Raw genomic sequence first — 27,181 nt, 5'->3', positions numbered from 1 at the left:
ATTATTTTTTCTATTGCATTCTCAAACTTATTTTAACAAATAACAATGGGAAAATCAAATGGAAGGGTTACGTTGGAGATAAAAGTGCATCGAAAACAACTTCAATAACGTAAGATGCATGCAAGAGATAACTGTTGCTTTAATTATCAAATAAAGTCCGTAATGCAGTAACGCTCATCAAGCTGTAACCCAATGGACAAACTCCCTCAATTTTTCTCAATGTATACTAAATACTAATATTAATCAAAGACACACAAGCATCGGAAATAAATCCTTACATGTATAGGAACGGTTGGGTGTCAGGTTCATAGCCTAGTTACCCCAAGGTAGAAGACCATTGAACCAAAAGTAATAGTAAAAATGAAAGAAATAAGAAACATGATGCGCCACAAATCGTGCTTGATTATATATACCTTCATGCTGTAGTGGAAACTTGAGAATACAAAGGATTCTATAATATACAGTTTTTCTCACGTTCGGAAACGGGTCTGTAACTTTGCCGCCCAAATGAAGTGTAAGATGATATATTTTGATTATTTTCCCCACTACGATGTTATACTGTGTTTTGAAGTATGCCTCGTATACAAATGCAGGCACTGGACCAATTTCTTATCTCTCCTTTAATTTCTAAGAAAGCATAGATGGAATATATAACATTTCTCCATTACTTCAGCCAAAATAAGATTCCTATTGAACTTCATCCACTTATTGAAGAGGAAACTCCTTCTGAAGAAGGTCCAGATTACGACTATCACAAGCTTCCAACATGTCATTCCTCGAAGCACAACTGCAATATAGGATATACAAGTTAAGTCACCAGAAACATTTTAAACTAGAAGCTAATTTGAATTATCATTCTCCTATTCTCCACACTCGAACTCTGCTCTAATTTTCTCTTCCAACACATACTACGAAATCATACCTCAATGAGATTCTCAAATATTGCCATGCATTATCTGCCTTTGGATTCATGGCAAGTGCTCGAACATAATATCGAATGGACTCATCGTACATGCCCTGTAGGAAACCGGAAAGGTAAAGTTATTAGTTAGTGCAAAGTAAAGCTTAAAAACCAATGCACTAGTTCCTACTTTAAACCATTTAATCATTTATGATAGAAGATTTAAAAACCAAATTACTGACCTGGTTTGCATAACTGATGCCCATATTTGCCCAAGCACGAACGTAATTTGGCTTCAAATCAAGTGCCTGTTTGTGTCAATAGAAAAAGTAAAATTCCATTAGAGAGACAATATATTACATGGAGAAAATAGATGGCATATAGGTACATGTCAATTTCTGCAAATGCATAAAGATAAAACATTGGTGGATAAATGACCATCAAATGGTCACAAAATTTTATTTCCCAAAAGATTTGATAAATTAAGTTGCATTTATATGTCATAAAATTACAAAATGAACAAACTTCCCACTTAAAATGATAATTACATTAAAGCTTCAGCCTACAGCCATATACCAGGATTGAGATTGAAACACCATACCTGTTGATAAGCCGTTATTGCATCCGCACTTTGCACACTGTTTGCTTGTGTCGCACCGAGTTTATTCCAAAGAGAGTAATCATGTGGCTTAAGTTTCAGTGCTCTTTGGAAAGATGCAATGGCTTTGTCATATTCTCTGGATAAGTTGTACATGACCCCAAGAACTATGTGAACATCTGCATCATCGGGTGACATTTCAGCAGCTTCATTGAATAATCTAGCAACCTGCAGGAAGGAAAATAAATCTTTCCAATTTAAGCAGAAGATACATAGGGAAACACATTGCTAGATAAGTGACTCGGGACAATTTTTGTTCCTTAGCCACTTTTTAGTTTTTACCAAATCAGTAATCTGAGAGCTAAAGCAACAGACCATGGAAAGACACTATTGGATGAAAATTAACTCAGATTATAATGTTGGCAGAAAATTCTAAAAATCTTGTTTCTTTTGGGTATATCTTTTTTTGAAAAAAGAATGGAAAAAGAAAAAGATTTCAGATATATTTAGCAAGGCTAAGATCAACCGCAAAAAGGGCAAGTTCAACAAGGCTTTTTGAAATGGACTATATCTTAATAATGAGTAATGCATAAGGATTTCCAAGTTCACATAACAAATAAATAGTTCTTTAGCAAAAACAATAGTCAATAAAATTAAACTCCACTTACATCAGCATAGTACAAAGAGTCAGCCAACTCTGGCGGGGCAAGTGATCCATACTTCGGGTGATTGCGTAGCCATCCATATAGATACTTCAGGGCAGCCGTTTGCTCCAGTTCTGCATACATGAGAAGATGAATTCATTTTTTTCCCTCATTTACCAGGAAAAAAATGCAAAGCATACACTAGAATTTATTCGAATTGATGCTTTCAGTTAGGATTTAGGAATTCACTAAAATAGACTTTAAGTATACACCAGACCGTTCTAACTAAGTAGGCACAATACAAAGTCAAGCAAATAAAAAAGCATATTACAAAGTGTTTGGTTGGTTTTTTTGGTTTCCATTTGCAGGTGGTAAGTTTTCATTAATAATTACAATAGTGCTATATTCATTTTCGTTTTGTTTCTTTTCAAAGTTTGATGAAAGAAATGGAGAAAACACAAAATTGTTGTTTCTACAATGTCCTTTAAAAATCTTCAAATCAAGAAAGAAGCAATAAATTTGAATGTGCTATTATGCTTTGTATCATCCATCCAACCAATGAATCTGAAGCAGTCTACTAACCATTTGTATGACTGACACCAAGAGCAAGAAGCACTTCAAGGTTCGTTGGATCAGCCTCCTGTGCTCGCATCATAGCTGCAATGGCCTGATAAGGTGAAAGAGAAATTAAAAATATTAAGTTACCATTTGAAGTAAAATTTCCCAATATCAGAAATCATACGTGATGAATCAATCTTAAGAAACACAATAAAATTGAGGTATAAGTAACATTCAAGAAGGATGTAACCTAACCTGTTGATCATCATCATTTTCTGCATGTGCTATTCCAAGTAATCTCCAACCTTCGGCGTTTTCAGGATTTTTCAAGACTTCAGCTTCCAAGGCAAGAACTGCTTCACTTAGAAGTCCTTTCCTGAATAGATCTTGTCCTTCTTTTAAAGGATTTGGATGGCCAACATATGGATTTAAATCTGAAAAGACATACACACCCCTAGAAGAATCTGACTGCTGCTTGGCAGCCACTTGTTCGTTTAGGTACCTTCACATAACCCCAAAGATATTCTGATTAATTCAGAGAATAACTTCAACGCTTCAATGTAATAATAAAAGAAAGCACAAAGACAGCAAATAGTAGTCCCTAGTGCGTAATGATGTAATTTTATAAAAGGTACCAAGTACTAACCCAGTAGTCCTAATCATGCTAATATAAGGTTCCTAATCTAAATAAATATGGGAACAAATATTCAAGAATGAAGAAAGTAATCTCTAGCACAAATGAAATGAAGAAAGGCATAAGGCATACACTCAGAAGAAGAAAAATAAAAAAAGACTAAACACTAATCTGAAATCCCATATAGATATCAAAAAAGCATTCCTCTCCCCCCCCCCCCCCCTTCTCTCTCTCTCTCTCTCCTTTTTCCAAAGAAAGCATGAGTACACATTAAGACATAGCCCACACAAGCTAATTTTGATAGTTCTTTAATATACGATTAAAAACACTGCCATTTGAAGGAAGTTGGACACATACTCATCATATGCATGTGCCCAGTTATCAGAAGAGCTCTCCCCAAAAGCTCCTTCAGCAACCTGCTGACCAAATTCATCTGCCCAGTCACCAACATGCAACTTTGAAAATTCATTGACCCACTGATCATCAATTGGTCCATGCTGCTGATCATTAAACTCATTCACCCATTGATCAGGTCCATGAGAAACCTGAAACCCGCAAAGTTAGAATTAAAAGTTGTGAGCAAAAGGCTCATTAATTAAGAACTCTCTGATTATAATTTAATCCAAAATATCTTCGGATTCACTTTTCATAATTTCCTGTCTCACCTTTATCTTACTATACTGTCTAGGATAGTTAACAGTACCTAAAACCTTTCTTTTAACTGAATTTATGGCAGACAAACCTTTATAAATCATGGTCTCTTTACCTGAATTTATGACAATCAATAATATAAAACGCTTGCAAAGGAATATGGTTTCAAGCTCATCAGAATTATACATACCTTATCATTTAAAAATTCACCCGCCCATGAATGACCAGGATTATATTGCTGCTGGTATTCTGTGGCCCAATCTCCAGGAGCAGTCTCTTTAACCTGATTGTCATCAATAATCAACTCACCACGGCTCATCTTTGATACGAACTGAAGAAACTTTGAGTTCTGTGTATCAAAAAAATGTTATTGACATTTTCCCTCTTGAGAAACAAAAGAAAGAATTCTACAAGTGGAGATATCAAAGTCATGACAGAAGATAAACCTGAAATTTAGGGTCATTATTTTGGGCCAATGTATTTGCAAGCATACGAGTCTGCTCCATTGCAGCTAAGTTTGGCATGTTCATAGCTTGCATTTGGTCCATAGATGACAACTGGGACTGCAGATTGAACAGCATACAAAGAAAAAAATTTAATACATAAGGGGAAACAAAAGGTAATAATATATCCAGAGATAACATTTACAAATTGATTAATGCAATATCTACAGAAACTATGTAATTCAAGCCTATGGCTATGAAAACTAAGATTCAGAATAATGAAGAAGGGAAGTCAATCAAAGGACATTCACATTCTATGGAAGAATAGAATATGCCATCTCCAATTTCGGCATATTTTTTTATATGACTTGTTCACTTTGTTCGACACTATTACCCATCTCAATGTTTTGAATGTTGTAATAACCCCTAAAGTAAAAACAGCAAAGAAATCAAACTGAGATATATATGGATAACATCCCTCAAACAGTACATTGTTTCAAAGCAAACCGATGGTTGAAGAATGAAAAGTATTGTGAGTCATTAAGAAATGGGTATTGCACATCAGACAATTTCAAATTCACAATTTAGGTAGCTTTGATCAAGAGATAAGCTAAGTTTGAGAGTAATCCTAAAATGTTCTAACCAGCAATAAATTAAGCATAACAAGTTTCCAATAAATCTCAAGGATATGAATACATGTCAAAAGAATCAAAACTGTGTATTTCTAAGTTACTAATTAAAAAGAGTGAGAAACTTCAAATGATAGCTAGAAATAGATTAGCATAAGTGAAAAATTCTTACATTCTCAAACTCAGAGACCCAACCGTTTGCACCATGTTGTTGCTCAAATGAATTAGCCCAAGAATCAGGATTATCCAGATTTGCCCTATTTTGACTATATTCAGCAATCCATCCATCTGCAGGGTGAGGACCAGGTCTCAGGTTGCCTTGAGACTCATTCCAGTAATCCTCAAGCTCCCGAAATCTCTCAGGCATAGGTCCCTTACCACGGACATTACTGTCAATATCTAGAGAGCTTAGAAGGGCATTTACCTGGAAAGTAATTACTCTGATGAGTCCATATTCAAGCATTAATTTGCCCCAAAAAAAAGGCACATCCAATAGAACCTAGAAATCATATATTGGCAACATTGTTCTACAAAGACCATAACCCTTAAACAGGTTTATCCCCTTATCTTTCTTTCGGTCAACAAGGAGCTAGGGTAATATGCTCATATGAATGTAATAAAATAAATAAGAAAAAAGTAATATAAAGCAAAGCACATGGAGGAATCCATGAATCCCCTTACTTGGGCATCAATGAATTCTTCACTTTTGTCTGCAAAAAGATGTCTGGCCATTATGCTGGACCGGTCACGTATGCATTGTTTATCACCTTCAGATAAACCCAACATTGGTAGAGGAGCTGGATGGAAAGGGACTCCTCCACGGCTGCTGTCGAGAAATGAGTGCAAAAAGTTGGACAGAACTCTTTGAGGCGGCCCTTACATATGGCAAAGAAAATCAAGATAACATTATCAATTTTCTATGTCTTCCTTCATGGAATGTCTAAGCATCTAAATACACATATGTAAGTCCAGTAGACAAATTCCGAGAATCACATCCCCTTGAGTAAATCCCAAGAAAGAGACAATACACTATTAAATGACAACGAGCATGTTAAGTGCTGAAAAAAATAAATATCCATCGAATTTGGAAAACAAAGAAGCCCTGTTACAGCATAAGAGCCTTTAGAGAATCTAGCTAGGATCCAATTCTATCACCGAGTTCAAAGAATTCTTTATCCACCAAAGCAATGAAGAATAACAAGTGTATCTTCAGTTCAACTTAGTTTTTCTTTTCACTTATCAGCTAAAGATTCTCCTGTCTTCCTCTCTCGCTGAGCCTAAACCATTCTAATACCACAAAATAGAAAGCTCAAACCAAGACACACAGTGAAATTCAGTTGGAAACACCATATAATAAACGATAAAAGTGAGATGTGCTTGGATGAAATAAACAATACCATCCAAGGTGGGTTGATGAAGGTGAGGAGGAGGTGCAGCCCTATCATAGAGTCCACCGTCCAATTGAGGAGCAGCTCTGCCATCACGCTGTATCTCATCCCAAGTTTCCTCCAGGGCCCCGCCGCCGGAAGCAGCTGCGGAGCGGAAGCCGTTGAGGAACTGGGAGCCCTGGGAGCTTGGATCGAAGAAAGGCTTGTCGAATTCGGAGCCGGGAAGAAACTGGGAAGGAGGAGGTTGGGAGTAGAGGTGGGAGGAAGGGTCAGTGGGAATGGATGTTGGAATCTCCTTGAGCCTCTCATTGGTCTTGGAGGATGAGCCAATTAGAGCGTTGGCGAGAGCGCCGAGAGGGTTGGCGGAGGAGGAAGAGGAGGCGGCGGGGTCGGGACAGGAGGTGGCGCCGGTGATAAGGTCGCGCATCGCCATAACTGAATGATGATGTCAGCTGAGTCACTCTTCTGAATGAATGACTTGTTTTGCTTCGTAATCGTAATCGTAATCGTAATCGTGTGTTGTGTTCTGCACTCTCTCTATGGTGTGGTTTCCACCAAGTCTAGTCCACCACCCTCTCCTCTCTTCTTCTCTTGCGCTATTTTCTGTTCTCTCTACCAATATCCCCTATATATCCAGCAATATTCAATAGTGAAAATAATTATTGTTTTCTTACAAAATTCTGAAAATAATAAAGATAAAAATAACATTAAAATATAAACAAATAAAAACGCCTACAAAATGTTTTCTATTCTTTTGAATTATTTATTCATTTTTAATTTCTTATTTTTTTCTCTCATGCTTTTGGATTTAATATTGAGATAATTTTATAGAATAAAAATTTATTATTCCATGAAATATATAAAAATGCCTTCTATATGAATACTCGAGTTTTTTTCATGGATTGTAAATTTTAATATTGCCATGTTCATTTATTTATCAAATATAAGTAAATTAACAACTTAAGGTAGAGACTAATAGCATATGAAAAATAAAGAATAAAGAAGAAAAACAAAAATAGCGGTACATGGGAGTGTGTGCCATATACAAACAACACGAAACAAAACACTGCGTAGTAGTAGCACGTGCCAAATTTTACCAAACTTACCAAGACACATTAATTAAGCTTTTTAAACCATGAATCACTAACACTTCGTTGAGTTATCGTGTCTACGTTAGATATATTTTGGACACGATATTCATCGACACTCGTTCGATACGTGTGTCAGCTATATCCAACCATATCTTAATAAAAAATAAAAAATTAATAAAAAGTAAAAAATTATTCTCTGGACACATTTAGACACACCTAAATACCATCACGTATCAGCGTATCCAATCTTATTCTTAACATATATTCTTGAAATAACTTTAAATATAGTATATATTATTATTTACTAAAACAAAAAATATTTTAAATACTTGATATAATTAAAATAAGATAAATAATTATAAAAATTAATTTATATTTTATATGTATACGTGTCCTCGTGTCTTATAAGATTTTAAAATTTACGTGTCGACGTATTCTGTGTCGTGTGTATCTCGTGTCCATGTCAATATATCATAGCTTTTAAACCTTAGAAAAAGGTGATTCAGACTTACAATGTCAAACCATGTCTAAATTTCCTCTTTAATGTAGCTAGAAAAAAAAAAGAAATTATTATATGAAGTGATATATTAATATAGGTCAGTCACCAAAAAAAATATTAATATAGGTCAAGGAGTTTTTTTTTTAATGTAGGTGAAGGAGTTCATTTATACGTTCGTTTCTCAGGTTATCAAATAAAGCATGAGTTGTTTAAGAAATTGACACTGAAACGTTTAAATAATTGAAAGAAAAAACATGCATTTTTATATTTGAAGTCAAATTAAGATTTCACATGAATTAAACAAGACAATCTTCATGATTTCTTCAATGCACTTAAATTTGTTTATTTGCATAAATTGTTATTGACTTATTGACTAAGTATAGACATTATTATATGAAGAGTTAGACACTTCATAACATATATTGATCATTCTCAAATGTAAATAGGGTATATATGCTTAATTTGAGGAATGTATTACTCATAATATGTAAAAAGTTGTTTATGAGAAAATGAAAATGAGCATCGAAGTTTGAATTATCTTCTTTGGATGACATATTAATCAAACGGGCTCTAAAAACTTCATTCATTTTTCTATGTATTTAATTATTATTATTTAGCTAAACCCTTATTATATGATTCGTTTAATATGAATAAATAATTTTGATTTTTTATTTTTGCCGATTTTTAATGGAAAATCGTGTAATCAAAGACTTCGAGGTTGGAAAGGTCCATTCCATAGAGTAGATATTGACAAGGTTTAGCCCAAAAAAAGATTTTTCATTAAACTAACCGATGATTGAGTGAAATAATAAACACTTATTCTTTCTAATTGGTGATTTTAACTTTAAATCATGAATATAAATTTTTTTTATAGTATCTTTAAATGAGAACAACTAAAAAACCAAAAGCATATCAGCAAAAAATCAGTCAAAATATGTTTGGCCTCCATGAAAAATTGGGTTTTGGTTTGTGCTCTGTGATCTCAGGAGCAGTTTTCAAACATATTATTCAAAAAGTGATTCTAATTAAACGATTTTGTTTACTTTTTGGCTGATCACCTTTTGGTTCCATATACTTTTCCTCTTTAAATTTGATAGATTAATCTGTCTGAATCTTATATGTTACACGTTTTTAAGATCTCGTTTTTAAGATATGCAAAGTAATGTATTATACAAGGTAAAAACTCAGGTGAAGTCGACTTCACATGAAGTTGATATCTGATAACCGTTAGATGAAAATTTAGTCAAATCAGTCAAATTATCTAACAGCTCTCAGATATCAACTTTACGTCAAGTTGATTCCACCTGAATTTCTACCATTATACAATTATTATTTGTTACACGTAAATGTAATTTCTTTATTTTATTGTTATTATCAAAAGACAAGTTATTATTGTTATTGAAAAGAGGAGCTTCGCTGGAAGAAAATGGAGGAAACAGTGTTGGCAGCAAAGTGAGCCATTCATTTGAGAAGATGACGATGAAGATTGTGGGCCCCACTCTCTTTGTCCACACACGCCATTCTCTATCCATCCATCGCTCCCTATTTTCCATTTCATTTTCCACTTCCAATCTCCAAATACAATTAACTTAAACAATAAACATGTAAGAAAATTTCTAAGTGTTCCGTCGTACTGGTGTTTCAGTTATTTTTAACCGTTGATCTTAATTATAAAAAATATATATAATATATATAATTAAGATCAATGGTTAAAAATGATTTATACACCGGTACATGATCCACTTGAAAATCTTCCAAACATATATTCATATTTATTTACTACCAACTACTTATTTATTTATTTTATTTTATTTTCCATTGAAACACAGTTAGTACCTTATCTCCCTGCTTGTACTCAGGTTTCAACTCTCAACCTCTTCAATTTCAATACTCTCTCTCTCTTTCTCTCTCTCACAGGTTCATCTTCGATTATCTAAATATCTCTTTGCCTTTTGTGTCAGCTAAATTATGGCTTCGAACCCTGAAAAGGATATTCCTGCTGGTATGTTTATCCCTCCCTCCGCTCTTTTTTCTGCCTCCAATTACAAGTGGATTTATAGTTCTTTCATACACAAGGGATTTGAAGTTTTAAACTATGCTCTTGAATCTTGATAGATGATGCATAAGTCATATTAAGTTATATATTTTTCTGTTTAGATGTGTGAACTTGGAATTGGAATCTTAGAATTGTTGTACATGAATTACCAGATGTGTTTGCATTTGTATGTAGGTTTCACAAAGATATTGGAGTTGCAGTCATTTATCAATACAAAATACTTGCTTGATAAAATTTTGACTTTTGGTTGATGAATCTTTACCAAAAAATTAACATGTTGAGATTTTCTTAGATGACAAAGCTGGCACAGCAGAGAACACAAATCCCAAGGATGAAACATCCTCTGCAGATTCACAGGCTGGACGAACTTCTGGACCCGCAACTGGGTTTCCAGCCAACCCTTTCGATTTCTCTGCCATGTCTGGTCTTCTCAATGTATATCACTGTCTCCTTTCTTTTTGTATTTTGTCATATGCTTATATCTATCATACCTTTTGTATTTATTGATATTATGGCTATTTTATACGATGAGTATGATTTTTGGATGCACATTTGAGCATGTCACTGCTTATTCTGAGTTTGCTGTTTTCATCAATTTGTGTCTTTCCAAGCCTATGGTTGGAGTGCCATGATTTATAAGGGAAAGAAAATCTGAACTTTTTCAGTGATCTTACTGTTGGCACTGAAACTTAAGTAGTTATTCCAAATTCATATATTCTATGTGCACTCCAAAATCTATCACCAAATTCAAATACAAAACACACATTGAAAGTATGTTGAAATCAAATCATTTTACAATTCCGTTGTGTTCCAAACACACCCTTAAGGTTTGTCTGTAATTGAAATCCATTCATGAATCTCAAAGAATTTGTATTCCATAATTGCTATTTCTTGATAAGCGCTTACTAATACTAAAATGCGGAATTCATAGGATCCAAGCATCAAAGAATTGGCTGAACAGATAGCAAAAGATCCATCATTCAATCAGATGGCTGAGCAGCTTCAGAAGAGCTTTCAAGGTGCACCACAGGAGGGTATCCCCAACTTTGATAATCAGCAATATTATCAAACCATGCAACAAGTTATGCAGAATCCTAATTTTATGACCATGGCTGAACGTTTGGGTAATGCATTGATGCAGGTATTTGTTATTTATTAAACTTCTCCATTGTATTCTTTGTTCCATGGCAGTATTTCCAGTTATAAAATGTATATATGCCGTTTCATGTCTATTTTGCAGGATCCATCAATGTCTGCCATGCTTGAAAGTTTTACAAATCCAACAAACAAAGAACAGCTTGAAGAGAGAATGGCACGCATCAAGGACGATCCATCTTTGAAACATATCTTAGACGAGATAGAGAACGGCGGTCCTGCTGCTATGATGAAGTTTAGACACTAACATATCTTTCTGTTATCTTCTAGTGTTTTTAAAATTTCGATATGTTTTGAAGTGATAAATTTCATGCAGATACTGGAATAACGAGGAGGCTTTACGGAAGTTGGGGCAAGCAATGGGCCTTCCAACTTCTGCAGATGCAGCTGCTTCTGCTGAAAATCCAGGGGCAGATGAGACTGAAGATGTGGGAAATGAAGATGAATCACTTGTTCATCACACTGCTAGTATTGGTGATGTGGAGGTACTATGTCAATACAACACTTTCTGTATATGTACACATGCTTTGAACCTTTTTGCCTTCTTTTAAAGAATCATGAATATTTATGTTTTGGTTGTATTATCCTCAAAATTCCTTCCACTTTCATTTCTTATGTTATTTGAAAAGAATTCCTCTTGTAAGGTTGTGGAGGGAACAAAGAAATAGTCTAAGTAGGAACTTGGATATTATTTCATTTTCTGAATCCTGTAGGTTAAAACCTTCTAATTTTCTATACACCAACCCCGTGTTAAATTAATGGAAATCAGGTGTGTATTAAGTTTGTATTTTGCATATCATTCTGTAGCAATGGGTTGTTTGCTTAATTTCTTTTGTTAACTTTGAAGGAACATAAACTAAACAGAACTAAAATTGTCTGTATTATTGAGTGTTTATTTGATTGTTAACCTTCATGCAGCTGATCTTATATTGTCCAATTCAGCCATTGTTGTATCTGGGCATAATTTGAAAAAAAAAAATTTGACAGCTAACATTTTATTTAATCAAATAGGGCTTGAAAAATGCACTAGCCTCTGGTGGCGACAAGGATGAAGAAGATGCCGAGGGAAGAACTGCTTTACATTTTGCATGTGGATATGGCGAGGTATACTAGTATTAAAGTTCCTCCTTGGTTCTCTCCTACAAAGCTGCACACACAAAATAAAAGAGAATCAGGAATGTAAATTTTATGACTATCATTAGGCTCTTGCTTTCTATGGCTTAACGGACACTGTTGATATGATTCCAGGTGAAGTGTGCACAAGTTCTGATTGAGGCTGGAGCAAAAGTGGATGCTTTGGATAAGAATAAGAACACAGCTCTTCATTATGCAGCTGGCTATGGCAGGAAGGAGTGTGTTGCCCTACTCCTTGAAAATGGTGCTGCAGTGTAAGTATCAAGTATAATTAGTCTTTTCAGATTGTGCTTAATTAGTATAATTTGTTTGTCCTTAATTACCTCTTTCAATTTGCAGTACTCTCCAGAACATGGACGGTAAAACTCCTATAGATGTTGCGAAGCTAAACAATCAAAGTGATGTCTTAGAGCTGCTTGAAAAAGATGCTTTCCTGTAGTTGTAAGCCATAATGAATGCCATGTTGTAAGCAACAAAGAAAAAAGTGGGAAAAAAAAAAGAAGGGAAATGAGAGGAAAAGTTGCCATGTGAGTGATATGATATCTTTTGGTTTTATCCAAGTTTAATTTGTTGTGTGTAAAAACTATATTGATTCCTTTGCAAGTGTTGGATGTCAGTCCATCATAAAATTTGATCTCTCTGTAACTTGTTATGCATGGATTGTGTTACACTGCATGCTTTTGTAGTATTTTGTAGTATTCATCCTTGATACCTAATGCGTTCATGAATAAATTAGCTCGAGATTTATAAGAGTAATTTTATAGTTTTTTAATAAAAGAAAATAGTAGTTACTACAACAAATATGTTTATGATAACAATAATAGTTTGGATATAATTCAAAGCTTCAAAACTAATGTTAAACAACATTGAAGAGAACTTTTAGAGTAAGGCTTGGTTTGGTAAAGTTTTTTGAAGAGGTGTTTATGTTTTCTGTTACGATGGGTAACTGGAGATTATTGGGTTGAATTAGTTTGGCTGGCCCAATCGTCTGAATGAGGAAGTATCCAAGCGGATTGATGATCCAAGGTCCCGTCCGACTTCGGTATGAGAGAATGGGGGGTGATACCTGCAAAGACACTCCGATGCCAAAGTCAGCAAAGGGAGCAAAACAAATCTAGAGAGTATTGGGCTTCTGAGATACCTGAGAAATGTCAGTGTATTTATAGTGGTGAACCCATAACCACCGTTGGTCTAGTTCCGTTATTTATGGGGAGTAACCGTCCCTTTATCTTAGGGAGGTTGAGATATGGCTCCAGGAAGTGGGTAGAGAGATTTTAGGGGCAGTTACTCATTTGAATGGGTGTTTATCTGCCAGCTAATCTTCGTCCCGACTTCTTTAGAGCAAGTCGTGGTAGGGACCGACTTCGTGGGGTGAAGGTCGATGTAGGGTGAGGCTCAATCCTTTGGATTGGGCCTTTCGTTTGGACCTGGGTCTTATCATTGGGTCAGGGTATGAACACTTTCTAAAAGCTGTTATTTTGTATTTGGTAAATAAAAAAGATGGCAAATGATTCGATGGTCCCAAAACGTTTGGACCATTAAATGATCCTATAACAAAACATGTTTTTTAAGTTTTTTTAATAATTGTTAAATAGTCCTTTTCTAATTTTAATTACAAATTAATCCCATATATTTTATTTAATTATAAAAACTATTTTTATTTTATAAATTTTTATTTTATCATTAATCTATTATGTTTATTAACAATAAAAAAGAAAAACAATAACGAATTAGATATTCTATTGATCGTAATAAACTTTTTGGCTATTTCAATCGATTAAAAGATTATATTTGATCCGTGACGTTCGTACAGGGCTCTGAAATCATGTTTCTTTGAAAATCAATCAATTGGATTATCAAAACAATCGATTGAATTTCAGATTTCCATAACTCAATCGATTGGACTACAGGTTGTTATCACAAAACAATCGATTGAAAATTGCAAGACAACATGGTTTTCGCTCGCAAAAATCAATCGATTGGTTATATTAAACGCCTGGGTTTTTAATAATTCAATGAGGTCTCACAATTCAATCGATTGGTTGTGTTACCCAATCTATTGAAGTCATCAAAACAACCAATCGATTGAATTGTGAGACCTCAGGTTGTTTTGAAACATTTAATTGATTGGGTAGTATAAGCAATCGATTGAATTAAAAACCCACATTTTAGTCGTTGTTCAATGGATTGGTAATATGACCAATCGATTGATTTTTGCAAAAACCATGCTCCCTTGTAATTTTTAATCGATTGTTTTGTGATAACAATCCAATCGATTGAGTTATGGAAACCTGAAATTCAATCGATTGTTTTGATAATCCAATCGATTGGTTTTCAAATAAACACGATTTTACAGCCCTGGATGAACGTCACGGATCAAATATAATCTTTTAATCGATTGGAATAGCCAACAAATTTATTACGATCAATGGAAGATCTAATTCGTTATTGTTTTTGTTTTTTATTGTTAATAAATATAATAGATTAATGATAAAATAAAAATTTATAAAATAAAAAATAGTTTTTATGATTAAATAAAATATATGGGATTAATTTGTAATTAAAATTAGATAAGAACTATTTATCAGTTATTAAAAAACTTAAAAAACATGTTTTATTATGGGACTATTTAATGGTCTAAACGTTCTGGGACCATCGAATCCGGTGCCATTATGTTAACTAATTTTAAATTTAACGTTTACATTTGTCTATTATAATATTTTTAAATTTTAAAAGCTATTTTATCAAACGTAATTGTTATTATTTGTATTTATTGAAAACTATTTTTAATTTAATTTACCAAATATAAATGTTATAACTTTTAAAAAATCATCTTTTAAAAATTAGTTTTATAAACTACTTTTAAAAAATAAAAGTTTTATCAAACTAAACCTAAATACATTATTATTGGTAAGGGTAACTTACCATACAATAAAACTTGAGAATATATTCTTTAGTGATAAAAGTTGACAAAAATCATAATAGTGTGATATATAAATTTTCCACACTAATTTGAAAGATGATACTTAATAAAATACATAACAGAAAAAATGAATAGATTAAAATTATGAGAGTTTGTTCTATACAAATACTAACAATGTAAAAAGTTAATTTCTTTTTTGTAATTAAATTTTACTGTAGGATTATAGTAACAATGAGAGGAATTAGGTCAAGAAGTAATAGTTCAAATGGCATAGTCTTCCCATACTCAATTAAGAGGTTGCGAGTTTGAGTCTCCATATCTTTGATAAAAAAAAAAAACAATGAGAGGAATTAGAATTAGAATTAAATAGAAATTACAATATTTAATATTTATCACTGTTAAAATTAGAAATTAATTTTGACGTGAGAGGATGTGGGTAACAGAGAATCACATGATATAGAGTTGGCCATTCATATGACAGAAAAGTTGAATTTTGAGGGCCCAATCCATATCATTATCATATTCACCTCTCTCTCTCTCTCTGTTTCAGCTGTTCAGCTCAGTAAAACAACTTAACAACAGTAATTAATAATTAATAAATAATATACTCGTCGCTTTAGTCTGAAACCTTCAAACCCTCAAAACTTAGGGGTTTGGTTTTGTTTCGCTTCCATTGTGTCTCACTCACTCTTCGCTTTCAATTCATCCATTCCCAATTAGAATCAGAATCAGAATCAGAATCAGGTCTCAGCTTCGAACCCTCTTTCCTTACTTATAATTTGATCTTCATTCTAATCGTACCCTAATATCTCCTTCTCTTTGTTTCAGCTGCTTCTTCCGCTATGGCTTCCACTTCCCAAAAGGAAATTATTTCTGGTTATACATCTATTCCTATTCCTATTTCATTTCTGTGTTGTTCGCGGCGCACCGCGGTTTCTAGATTTGTAGCTGTAATTACATCTGTATCAGTTTCTAATTTCACACTTTGTTATTGGATTCGTTTCTTTCTTCCCCCAATTCCGTGATATTTTTTTTTTTTAATATATTCCAAGTCGAACTTTGCTCCATGGTTTTTCCATTCTTTGTTTCTCTGTAGATTGTGAAAATCAATTCATTATGCTTGTTGTGCATCGAATTTAGGATATGGCTTTGGTAAAAATTTTCCTGCATTATTAGGATACGATCATACGAAGACTGGCAATTTTGGCATTTACTTTGGTAATTGAAAGTCTCTATATATATACGCACATAAGTTTATGAAATCAAAACTAGAGAGGAAATTAGTATTACCTCTTGGTTCTTCTGGCTCCCTTCTCGTTTCTTTCATGATTTTATAATACCTGCTCTTATTACTTAGGATCTGTTTTTGTCTACCGTTTCCTTTTAGTGGAAACCACCATGTGAACGTTCTATTCCATTTTGTTAATTTTTTTGTTATTTTGTATGTGTATGTGTGTCTGGTGTGTGTTTCTCGTTTGTATATTTCCTAGATTGTTATCGTTAATCTCTCCTCACCATTCAATTGTTTTTGTACTTACAATGTTAAATAACTGTCTTAGGTTTTGGATCTTAAATTGCGTTAGTTTAACACGGGTGAATATTTTATTAGATGGCAAGGCTGCTGCAGCAGAGAAGAAAAATTCCAAGGATGAAACATCTTCGAAAGATTCACAGGGAGGACAAAAAGCTGCTTCTGAATCTTTTGTTTGTTTAGATGACAAGGCTGCTGCAGCAGAGAATAAAAACTCCAAGGATGAAACATCTTCGAAAGATTCACAGGGAGGACAAAGAGCTACTTCTGGATCTGCACCTGGGTTTCCACCCAATCCTTTTGATTTCTCCGCAATGTCTGGTTTGCTCAATGTATGTCATTGTCTCTTTTATTTTGATATTGTACTATATATGTTATGTCTGCTGGAATTAGGAAAAGATTGGCCATGTTATTGTTAATGAGCATTTTCATTTCACTTTCTGGGTATGTTCCATCTTATAGAAAATCTTATTTTTGTACATGCCAGTTTTTTGGATCTTAGTGTGCATTGTTTTGAAGCCAATAGTGAGACAACAATATAAACCATGCATTTCAAGTCCATATTACTAATGCTAAAATCCGGAATGCATAGGATCCAAGTATCAAGGAACTGGCTGAGCAGATAGCAAAAGACCCATCGTTCAATCAAATGGCTGAGCAGCTTCAGAAAACTTTTCATGGTGCAACACAGGATAGTATCCCTAGCTTCGATAATCAGCAATATTATTCTACCATGCAGCAGGTGATGCAGAATCCTAACTTCATGACCATGGCTGAGCGCCTGGGTAATGCATTGATGCAGGTATTTATAAACTCCCTGTACTCTGTTATATAAAATATCTATTGGTTGATAACATATCTATACTGGCTATCTCAGGATCCATCTATGTCTTCCATGCTTGAAAGTCTTACTAGTCCTTCAAATAAAGATCAGCTTGAGGAGAGAATGGCACGCATAAAAGAAGATCCATCTTTGAAGCATATTTTAGATGAGATAGAGACTGGTGGTCCTGCTGCTATGATGAGGTTTAGATGGCAAAATTTCTTATCTTTTTGGCCATTTCCAAATTTCTATCAGTTCACTGTTTTCTGAATTTTAAATAGTTTCTGAAGTGTTTCTCTTTTGTGCAGATATTGGAATGATGAGGACGTTTTGCGGAAGTTGGGACAGGCCATGGTGCCAAATTCTGGAGAAGCAGCTGCTTCTGCTGAAAATGCTGTGCCAGATGAGACAGAAGATGTGGGTGAAGATGAATCAATTGTTCATCAAACTGCTAGTGTCGGTGATGTGGAGGTACTGCAACCCCCCCCCCCCCCTCCTTTCTCTGTGTGTGTGTGTGTTTGTGTATAGAATCAATTTTGCCATTTGGAGGAAATCATATATATATATATATATATATATATTAAGTTCATGCATTTTTTTTATTATTCTGGGTATGATTTAGCAAGCTATATGAGAACTAAAACTTTACACATTTCAATTAGGGCTTGAAAAATGCTCTAGCCTCTGGCGCTGACAAGGACGAAGAAGATTCAGAGGGAAGAACTGCTTTACATTTTTCCTGTGGATATGGAGAGGTATGCTAATATGCAGTAAAATACTCTCTCATCTTTTACATCTTATTTTCTTGTTTCTTGTAAATTTGTAATTTTGGTAGCAATGGAGGATTTAAAGCATTGGTGGTTGTGGTTTGTGGTAAAGGGGGTAGCTAGTGGCAATAATAGCCGTGGAGTGTGGATGGTGCTATATGGTACTGACATTCTCTGAGCTTCCTGTTTCTTCTAAGTTGTGTGAGAAGCAAAGGAAACCTCATCGGAAACTAGAAGTTTAGGGTTATAGCTAAGCTCTTCTATGACTGAAATCTGAAATGATGCTCTTGATATTACTCCAGGTGAAGTGTGCACAAATTCTCCTTGAGGCAGGCGCAAAAGTAGATGCTTTGGATAAGAATAAGAACACGGCTCTACATTATGCAGCTGGTTATGGCAGGAAGGAATGTGTTGCCCTTCTCCTTGAAAATGGTGCTGCAGTGTAAGTAATGTCAGATTATCGCTTTTGATAATTTCCAACTCTTCATGCCAATTTAATAAACTATGTGCACAAATGGATACAATCTTTAAATTGTTCATCCTACTTTGTTTCTTATCTCGTCCAATATGCAGTACTCTCCAGAACATGGACGGGAAAACTCCTATTGATGTTGCGAAGCTAAACAATCAAAATGATGTTCTAAAGCTGCTCGAAAAAGATGCTTTCCTGTAATGGCAAGGCACAGTGGCATGCGATCACCAAGTAGGAAAAAGAAACCGAGAGTAAAAGAGAGGCATCATCATGACTTTTACTTTTGGCAAATATTTCGGTGTGTTAAAACTAAATTCCTTTTAGACGATGGGATTACACCGCGAATTTTTTTTTATTTAAATATATCTATGTAAACTTGTAATGCATGGGTTGTTGCACTGCATTATTTTTACGTAGTGGCATGAAGAAATTATTTTTGTGGTTAGTTCATATCGACTACTTGTTTTCATTTGCAAAGTTCTAGTGAGACTGTCTCCCATTCAATCAACAATGAGAAAGAAAAGGGATTAGGAAAAAAGTTTTTTAAAGTTTGGAATATTTCGATCTACTGCGTGTTTTGAACCTAAAATGTTAATCTTTTTAAGAATTCCCAGCTAATATAAAGTTATTCAAAAATGTTACATGAATACAAAAAATTAATTGTTAAAATAGTTAGTATGTATTTGTATATAAATATATATAATTTATTTTTAACGTGTATTTTATATTTTAATATGTATTTTATTTGATTAAGTTATTGGCTAAATTTTTATGGGAATCACGCGGATAAAGATATTTAAAACGTTTTTTTCTAAAGATATTTTTTTAGTAATTAAAATTCAATATATATAATTGATTAAATTGTGTTATTTTTGGTAAAATTAGATCAAACAAATTAATTTGGCCAAAAAATCGATGAACTAAATTTTGAACCGATTTAAATTAATATTTTTTATAAAAAATAATTATAATATCTTTATTATAGAAAATGACAAAATACTCATTATTATTATTTTATATATATATATATATATATATAATTTTAGCCATTTGCTATAATAGGAGTATTATAGTTATTTCTCAAAAAAAATATTAATTTAGATTGGTTTAAAAATTGGTTCTCGATTTTTTGGCCAAATCAGTTTGTTCGATCTAATTATGACAGAAATAATACGATTTATTCGATTATATATATTAAATTTTAATTGGTAAAAGTTATCTTTTAAAAAAGACGTTTTAGACGTCTTTATCTGAATGACCCCAATTTTTATATACATGTAATATAATTATACAACAATGCATACAAAAATCTACCATCCTAAATTCCTTATCATCTCATCATACATGTCAATTTTTTTTTTTTTTAACCAAAGATATGAGACTCGAACCCGCAACCTCTTAATTGAGTATGGGGAGACTATACCATGTGAGCTATTACTCATTGGCATCATACATGTCAATTTATACTAATACATAATGTCATATATATCTTGTATTTTGTATATAGTTTGTATTGTTTAAATTTATTTGTTCAAATTTATTCGTATCTTAATTTCAGTTATTTCAAATTTAATATAATTTTAATTTATCAAGCACGCACACTTTGTTGAGTTATCGAGTCTGCATATTGGACACATTTCGGACACGACACTCATCGACATTCATCTGACATACATGTCTGTCGTGTCCAACTGTATCTTAATAAAAAATAAAAAATTCTTCTTCAGATATACTTGGACACACTTAAATACTATCACGTGTCAACATGTCTAATTTTATTCTTAACATGTATTCTTAAAATGAATTTAAAAATAATATATATTATTATTTATTAAAACAAAAAATATTTTAAATACTTTTATATATTTAAAAGAAGATATTAAAAATAATTTTTTAATACCAATAAAATATCAAAAATTCATTATAATTTATTTAAAAATACTTTATATTTTATATACATGTCATGTCCCGTATCTTATAAAATTTTAAAATTCGTGTATCCGCGTATCCATGTCCATGCATCATAGATTTTAATTAAAATGACCGTTAATATTAACTTTATACTTTCTAAAAATTGTATATCTATAGTTTTTATTTTTAAACCATATTATAATATTTGCTCTCTTAAATATATTCAATTTTATTGTACAGGATAAGTTACAAAAGTAATATAAAGTATATCATTTTTAGTCATTTTGTATTCCATGATCATCCAAACAATTCTCTTTTTTCTCAAAATCAAGATTGACAAAAATGTATCCAAACACAAATTACATTAACATCAATTCAATTTTAATCAAAATTAATTCCGTAAAAGCACATTTATACCATCCCTTTGCAAACATTAATCCAAATACGTATTTAGTAAACCACTTTTACAGGAACCCAGAAACAAAATACTATTTTCCTCTTCCGCTACAGGGCACCAGTACATGTAACTTCCTACTTTCCTTACCTCTGTTCCCTTAGAATCTGAGCAATTACTAAAACACTGATAATTCATGTTTAAGCAGCAGATAGAGGGGGGAACACTACATCTACAGACTTTGAAAAAGACGACCAGATATGAGCAACCAAGTAGCTTTCACATAAAAGCAGTTCGTCCACCCCTTCTGCTATGCCTGTCGTATGCAGTATTGAATTTGTCCACCAATTCATTCATTGTACTGCAGGAATGACAAGGAAGTTATATCAAAATGAAAAAGCTATTATTGATACAAGGTTATACTTAACTGAAAATTATTTAGGAGCAATTTAGGAATTAGGGAAGGAGAGAAAAGGGGGGGGGGGGGGGGGGACATCAACCACAATTACAAAAGCTGAAAGAAAAATGAAGACAGTTGCAATTACGTCATACCTTGAGCAGTTGGTCAACATTGCAAGGTAGCTAATCAATAAAGTGTCGTTGTATTCCTAAAAGGGAAAGAAGATAACATAAGCATCAGAATTTTACATAAGTAATTAATTATGCTACCTTAATCATGATATTGATATTGAGCCCACAACCATATGAAACCTTACCCCTATCCTTACTTATAAACAACTTTAACATCAGTATATGGCAATATTCTAAAATTTCCATGTCCTCCAAGACCAAGAGTCCTCATGTAATTGCAATGGTGCCTTAACTCTACCTCTTTCAACAAATAAATTGGCACAACTAGCATGAAAGAATTGATTAATCATCATAATATAAACCCAACTTCCTTTCTCTTATGGCAGACCAAAGCACATGCATATTTTAGTGACGCTCTCAGGCAAAAAATATATCCGGCAAAATTGGGTCTATCACTGCTTATTACTATTCTATACATAATGCATGCTCCCTAGTCCAAATTTGATAAAGTAATCTACTCACCATTAAGAAATCATCTTGAAATTTCCCAGATTCAATAGCAGGCAATCTTCTCAGGAGACTTGACACTTGTCTTAACAGTGAATTTTCACAAGGAACATCACCTGCATTTTAAACAAAGGTTGAAACAATAGTTACTACTGGAAGTTTCAACATATGTGGATCATGTATGATAATATTGTTCAAGCCAGAAACAGAAATACTTCCCATGGAAACACTGTGCACCTATTAACTTGAACGTGGCTTAGCAAACTAGTTGAGTGTTGAATTCGCTTAAATATGTGATAAATAAAAACTTCAAAATTAGATTTTTCTTAGCAGAGATTAAGCTACATAAATGGCAGAATGCAGATAGACCAATAGAAAATCCTACTAGTAAATAAGTACCCCCCCCCCTTTTTTTTTTCCCAAAGAAAATGATTACTTTATGAATTGATGACTTTGATCCTAAATCTTATCCAGCTAATTGTTGCATGTCAAAGATTTTATTTATGCCACATCTCTTTACCAGAATAGATAAATAACTACATGAAAATTAAAAACTTTGTTATTTATTATGACTGAATAATTTAAAAATATGATATTTTTATATAAGTGGGAAAGTTTTCCAATAATATTACTGAATATCTCATCATTAAATTCCAGTTTTTCACTAAAGAGTGCCCACATACCTTTTTGCATTGCGAGCAAATAGTGATGCAGCACCTTAATTCTGCTATGAAGCATTTTGATGGCACTGTGTATACCAGTAAGGTGAGCAGCCACTGTAAAAGGGACACAACATGGCATTAATTAGATGCAACTGTAAAAAAGCCAAGCTTTATCCCACTTGGAAGAGTCAGCCACATCTAAATTATAGTAAAGTTGGGCCTTCCTCTAGAGACATTAATTTGATTATCATCAAATTTGTTATGAAATATAACAATAACAGAAGCCAAACTTGTTTGTCTTAAAAATAGGCTTGCTGAGCAAATTAAAAACCATATTGGAAATTAAGGGTCAATGAGGAACCCTCACATTGTGTGGCCGCAGAACCACCATCCGACGGCTTAAGATGAGCAACATGGTCCACTGAGATCCGTTCAGCTTCGACAGTCTTCAACAGAACGAGAACAAGGGAAGAAGAAGGAGTAAATCTATGAACTTATTAAGGAGCATCAATCTAAAACATGAAAAACGAAAGGTAGCAAAACAGTCATGAAAACCGAACCTCAATAGTATAGCTGGAGCGAACAAAAATAAGTTGGGGAATTCCGTCTATAACATGCAGTTCTGCAAGCATCATTCAACAATAACACAGAAATCCATTCCTCAGTACATAAAAGACAATGAAAAAGCAAACGAATGACAACATACATACCGCTTTCAAAAATAGTGACAGGGAGGTCCCTCTGAGAATGATTGATGGAAGGGTTCAGGAGAACATAAACGGGACTCTCATTGATATCCATCAACTGTTAGGATTAAGGGGACAGTATAAAATCATGAACATATATTGAATTGAATTGAATTGAATTGGATTGGATTAGGGTAGGGCTTACAGCTTTGTGAATGTGCATGTCGGATTCGTGGGCGTCGGTGCCGGTGGAGTACCAACCGAGGATATAGAAGTGAGGGAAGACCTTCTTGTAGAGCTCCTGCTTCTTCTCGAGGAAGGCGCGGTCGAGGGAGTGGGTGGAAGAGTCGTAGAGGAGCTCGAAGCTGTTGAAGATCTCGACGGTGCGACCCTTCTGGACCCCTATGACGCCACCGTAGACCCGCGGAGCAGAGGAATTGGAAGAAGCATTGGAATTGGGAGGGTTGAGCTGCGACTTGACGCGAGTGTAGTGGTCGGAGATGTTCACGATCACCAATGGATGCACCTTGAACGTCAATCCGCTACTGGACGAAGACGCCATTGCTTCAATTAGGATTAGGGTTTCGAAAGAATGAATTAATTGGGGGTTTTAGGGTTCCTGTTGTATCATATTCAACTCACTAGTCACTACTCACTTGTACTGCTATCTTCTGTTACCCTCACCACACCACCCTTCCTAGTTCCTTCTTTCTACACGCTGCTTGTGTTTGCCTCGCCTCTAAAACAAAAAATTGATAATTCATAAGTAATAATTTAATTTCAAAAACAAATTATATCTTATTATGTATAAAATTGCCAGCTAGATTACTACAACAAATTGAATTATTCAGTATATGATAACAGTTCTTTTCTTTTTTTTTTTTGGACTTGAAATAACAGTTACACATTAGGGTTTTGCTAAAAAAAAAAGAATAAGAAGAGGAAAATAAAAAATGTACCTTTTTTTTGGGTACGGGAAGGGGGGAGTGAAACAAGAGAGACTGAAAAAACAAAACCAAGAAGAAATAACCAAAAAGCCCATTGGTCATTGACCTTTTAGGATATTGTATTTAGGCCGAAAAAGGGTGGAGACATTGTCATTGTCATTGTCATTGTCAACTAAAAAGACTAGAACAAAGGAAAGCCCAAAGAAGACTTGGGTTTCTTACAAAAAAAGTTTCCTAATGAATAGTCTTAGGAAAAAATACCAAAAAAAGTTTTCTAACATTCTCTTTTTTTTTTTTTTCAAAGATAAGGATATTCGAATTCGCAACCTTTTATATGAGTACGAAGAGACAATGCCATTTGAGCTATAATTCATTGACCTAACGATGCTCTTCTTAGAAAAGAAAAAAGAGTGAATACTCCACCCGACCCCGGACAATTATTTCAAAAGGACAACGAGACCCCAAGAAAAAAAACATCCAATCCAGCTTCTGATATATTTTTTTGGGCTGATTAGTCCCTGTGTAAAAAAAAATAACATTGACTTTTTTTTTTGCACAGGGACCTCGTTGTCCTTTCGAGGTAATTGTCAAAGACCGGATTAAATTTTTTTTTGTCAAAAACCTCGTTGTCTTTCGAGGGGTTATTTTGAGTTTTTCTCGATAAAAAACAAACATCACGATTCTCTTAATTTAAGATCTAGCTCACGACAAAAAAAAAAAAAAAAGAAAGTGCTAGCTCAAAATAAACTAAATTGTAATGTATAAAATTAAAATATTTAAAACCTTATCAAATATATGTAAACTGCAATTGCTTGGATTAACTTATTTCCATGTTTTAAACCTGGAAACAAAAATCCATATATGCCTTTGTGTAAAGTTAGAATGTAGCAAATACGCATAGTGAGCATAGACAAGATGTTGTCACATACATTACTTTCGTTTGTCGAATTAGCTTGGTATTAAACACCCGTAATATTTTTACTTCATTCAGATATCTTTCCTTTCAGGTTGGATTCACTTTCAGTAGGCAGATTCATTATTGAAGAATACGATATTACAATACAAGCACACGTATTTGTTTCTTAAATCTGTAGTCTTTTATCCGTATTTTCCCTTCTAATTCTAGTCAATATTTTTAAAAGGTAAATTTATTTGAAACTTATAATTCATTTAATTACCGAATTGAAACCTATTATTGGTAATAAAAGTTGAGTAATAAACAAAAATGATTTCTTCTGTACTTAAATTTAAGCAGAATTCGTTCATAGTGAAAGAATTGGGTTAGAAAGGGGATAATGTTCCCTAATATAATTGAAATTTGAAAACAAAAAAAAGAAAAGTCCACAAGAGATTTTTGGAGCGATGCGATTTCCTTAATAAAGTGGAAATCTAACACATAGATTTACTAATAATTAAAAATGATTGAGAGTAGTGGCAAGTGGAAGAAGATAAATCCAAATGTGAAGTTTGACTGAAGCAACAAGCTTTCATTGAGAACTGAAAATCTTGAGACGTGGGAGCGCCACCCCCAATCTTTCCCTAATTCCCGTAACTTGCCTTCTGCCTTCCTCTCTCTCTCTTTTCAAAAACAAATACTACTATAGTTATTAGTGAAAACCAGGTTTTACTTTTTTTTTCTTGATTCATTATTAATAGAGAATAATATAAAGCACTAATCATATTTTACTCTTACTTTAGTAGTGGTACTATGGCCGGTTTGGGTAACCAACTTAATTAAGCTCCTTTTGATAAAATAATTTAAACAATAAATGACTCTATTAAAAGTAACTTATAAATAAATTATTTTGTGTTTGAATTTTTAACTCGAAAAGTACTTATTTTATAAAAATGTGATGAAAAGTAGAAGTATTATGAGAGAAGTCATTTTTTTTAACTTCTCTATAAGCTCCTAAATAGCTTTTTAGAAAGTTGTAATTTGGTTTTGAAAATTACACCAGACATTAATACTACTACTTTTTATAAGTCAAAAGTTAAAAAAAGTTACTTCTAGAATTTTTCAAACGGGCCCTATATTAGCCAATAGTTTTGGAAAGTTTTAAAAGTAATTTTTTTGAATTTATGATTTATGAAAAGTAGTAATATTAATGTCTGATGCAATTTTCAAAATCAAATTGCAACTTTTAAAGAAGTTATTTAGGAGTTTATAGAAAAGTTAAAAAATTGACTTCTCTTATAACACAACTACTTTTTATCACATTTTTATAAAATAAAATACAAACACAAAATAATTTATTTATAAGTTATTTTTAATATAATTATTTATTGTTTAAATTATTTTGTCAAAAAGAGTTTAATTAAGTTGTTTATCCAAATTGGACCTAAATACTCATACTCATACTATATATTTTGATTACAATTCGAACGGTTCTCTGTTATTCTTCAAAATCAGAGATTGCAAGCAAGTGTGTTGTTTGTTTGTGTATGAGTAACAAATGGTGCCAAAAATAGCGTGATATTCATTTTACTGTTTTTGCTGATGCCCCACCATCAATATCTGTCTTGCATGAAACAACCCCGAAAATCTAGCAATTGTTTTTATTTAGCACAGTCCACACTTTAGACAATCTGAACATCGTACCTGCCATGCCATCACCACTGTCAAATTACCAAAAGGTATTTCGGCCT

The 27,181-nt window shown here is 33.3% G+C and overlaps 4 protein-coding genes across 5 annotated transcripts; 2 read left to right on the top strand and 2 right to left on the bottom strand.

Moving 5' to 3' along the window:
* Positions 1 to 115: 115 nt before the first annotated feature.
* PEX5 (peroxin 5) lies at positions 116 to 7,078 on the bottom strand. The gene is made up of 13 exons (XM_016349050.3): positions 6,456 to 7,078; positions 5,740 to 5,933; positions 5,231 to 5,482; positions 4,433 to 4,549; positions 4,177 to 4,335; positions 3,693 to 3,880; positions 2,957 to 3,203; positions 2,726 to 2,810; positions 2,168 to 2,277; positions 1,503 to 1,727; positions 1,144 to 1,209; positions 923 to 1,017; positions 116 to 787 (listed from the first exon to the last, which is right to left on the bottom strand). The coding sequence occupies exons 1-13, from the start codon at positions 6,877 to 6,879 to the stop codon at positions 706 to 708; spliced, it is 2,244 nt and encodes a 747-aa protein (XP_016204536.1). The 5' UTR covers positions 6,880 to 7,078; the 3' UTR covers positions 116 to 705.
* A 2,701-nt stretch (positions 7,079 to 9,779) lies between these two features.
* LOC107645043 (ankyrin repeat domain-containing protein 2B) lies at positions 9,780 to 13,037 on the top strand. Of its 2 annotated transcripts, XM_088498278.1 has the most exons (9): positions 9,780 to 9,895; positions 9,998 to 10,038; positions 10,385 to 10,527; positions 11,024 to 11,233; positions 11,333 to 11,481; positions 11,564 to 11,732; positions 12,259 to 12,351; positions 12,496 to 12,635; positions 12,721 to 13,037. In XM_088498278.1, the coding sequence occupies exons 2-9, from the start codon at positions 10,005 to 10,007 to the stop codon at positions 12,818 to 12,820; spliced, it is 1,038 nt and encodes a 345-aa protein (XP_088354404.1). In that variant the 5' UTR covers positions 9,780 to 9,895; positions 9,998 to 10,004; the 3' UTR covers positions 12,821 to 13,037. The 2 variants fall into 2 exon arrangements, with proteins under 2 accessions (XP_088354404.1, XP_088354403.1); XM_088498277.1 differs by having other exon boundaries at positions 9,815 to 10,038.
* A 2,819-nt stretch (positions 13,038 to 15,856) lies between these two features.
* LOC107645042 (ankyrin repeat domain-containing protein 2B) lies at positions 15,857 to 19,342 on the top strand. The gene is made up of 9 exons (XM_088497812.1): positions 15,857 to 16,048; positions 16,133 to 16,180; positions 16,914 to 17,167; positions 17,428 to 17,637; positions 17,713 to 17,861; positions 17,967 to 18,129; positions 18,321 to 18,413; positions 18,728 to 18,867; positions 18,999 to 19,342. Exons 2-9 carry the CDS (start codon positions 16,147 to 16,149, stop codon positions 19,096 to 19,098), a joined length of 1,143 nt encoding a protein of 380 aa, XP_088353938.1. The 5' UTR covers positions 15,857 to 16,048; positions 16,133 to 16,146; the 3' UTR covers positions 19,099 to 19,342.
* A 1,811-nt stretch (positions 19,343 to 21,153) lies between these two features.
* Positions 21,154 to 24,359, bottom strand: CSN6A (COP9 signalosome subunit 6A). The gene is made up of 8 exons (XM_016349054.3): positions 23,794 to 24,359; positions 23,613 to 23,706; positions 23,463 to 23,524; positions 23,270 to 23,348; positions 22,924 to 23,016; positions 22,256 to 22,356; positions 21,755 to 21,810; positions 21,154 to 21,563 (listed from the first exon to the last, which is right to left on the bottom strand). Exons 1-8 carry the CDS (start codon positions 24,148 to 24,150, stop codon positions 21,482 to 21,484), a joined length of 924 nt encoding a protein of 307 aa, XP_016204540.1. The 5' UTR covers positions 24,151 to 24,359; the 3' UTR covers positions 21,154 to 21,481.
* Positions 24,360 to 27,181: the final 2,822 nt, after the last annotated feature.

The sequence above is a fragment of the Arachis ipaensis genome, chromosome B9 (assembly GCF_059453495.1).
Source record: "Arachis ipaensis isolate K30076 ecotype BB chromosome B9, ASM5945349v1, whole genome shotgun sequence".
Classification (NCBI taxonomy): Eukaryota; Viridiplantae; Streptophyta; class Magnoliopsida; order Fabales; family Fabaceae; genus Arachis; species Arachis ipaensis.
Note: the sequence above shows the minus strand (reverse complement) of the source record. Positions and strands in the feature narration are given on the sequence as shown.

Excerpts from the sequence above, each read along its gene's own strand:
- LOC107645043 (XM_088498278.1), top strand. The coding sequence starts at position 10,005 with ATGGCTTCGAACCCTGAAAAGGATATTCCTGCTG. Across the intron at positions 10,039-10,384 it reads TGAAAAGGATATTCCTGCTG|ATGACAAAGCTGGCACAGCA; the intron begins GTATGTTTATCC and ends AGATTTTCTTAG. Across the intron at positions 11,482-11,563 it reads GGTCCTGCTGCTATGATGAA|ATACTGGAATAACGAGGAGG; the intron begins GTTTAGACACTA and ends AATTTCATGCAG.
- CSN6A (XM_016349054.3), bottom strand. The coding sequence starts at position 24,150 with ATGGCGTCTTCGTCCAGTAGCGGATTGACGTTCAAGGTGCATCCATTG. Across the intron at positions 22,357-22,923 it reads TTTGCTCGCAATGCAAAAAG|GTGATGTTCCTTGTGAAAAT; the intron begins GTATGTGGGCAC and ends TTTAAAATGCAG. Across the intron at positions 21,564-21,754 it reads ATGTTGACCAACTGCTCAAG|TACAATGAATGAATTGGTGG; the intron begins GTATGACGTAAT and ends TCATTCCTGCAG.
- PEX5 (XM_016349050.3), bottom strand. The coding sequence starts at position 6,879 with ATGGCGATGCGCGACCTTATCACCGGCGCCACCTCCTGTCCCGACCCC. Across the intron at positions 4,550-5,230 it reads GGGTCTCTGAGTTTGAGAAT|TCCCAGTTGTCATCTATGGA; the intron begins GTAAGAATTTTT and ends TTCAATCTGCAG. Across the intron at positions 4,336-4,432 it reads ATAATGACCCTAAATTTCAG|AACTCAAAGTTTCTTCAGTT; the intron begins GTTTATCTTCTG and ends TTTGATACACAG.
- LOC107645042 (XM_088497812.1), top strand. The coding sequence starts at position 16,147 with ATGGCTTCCACTTCCCAAAAGGAAATTATTTCTG. Across the intron at positions 17,862-17,966 it reads GGTCCTGCTGCTATGATGAG|ATATTGGAATGATGAGGACG; the intron begins GTTTAGATGGCA and ends TCTTTTGTGCAG. Across the intron at positions 18,130-18,320 it reads CTAGTGTCGGTGATGTGGAG|GGCTTGAAAAATGCTCTAGC; the intron begins GTACTGCAACCC and ends CATTTCAATTAG.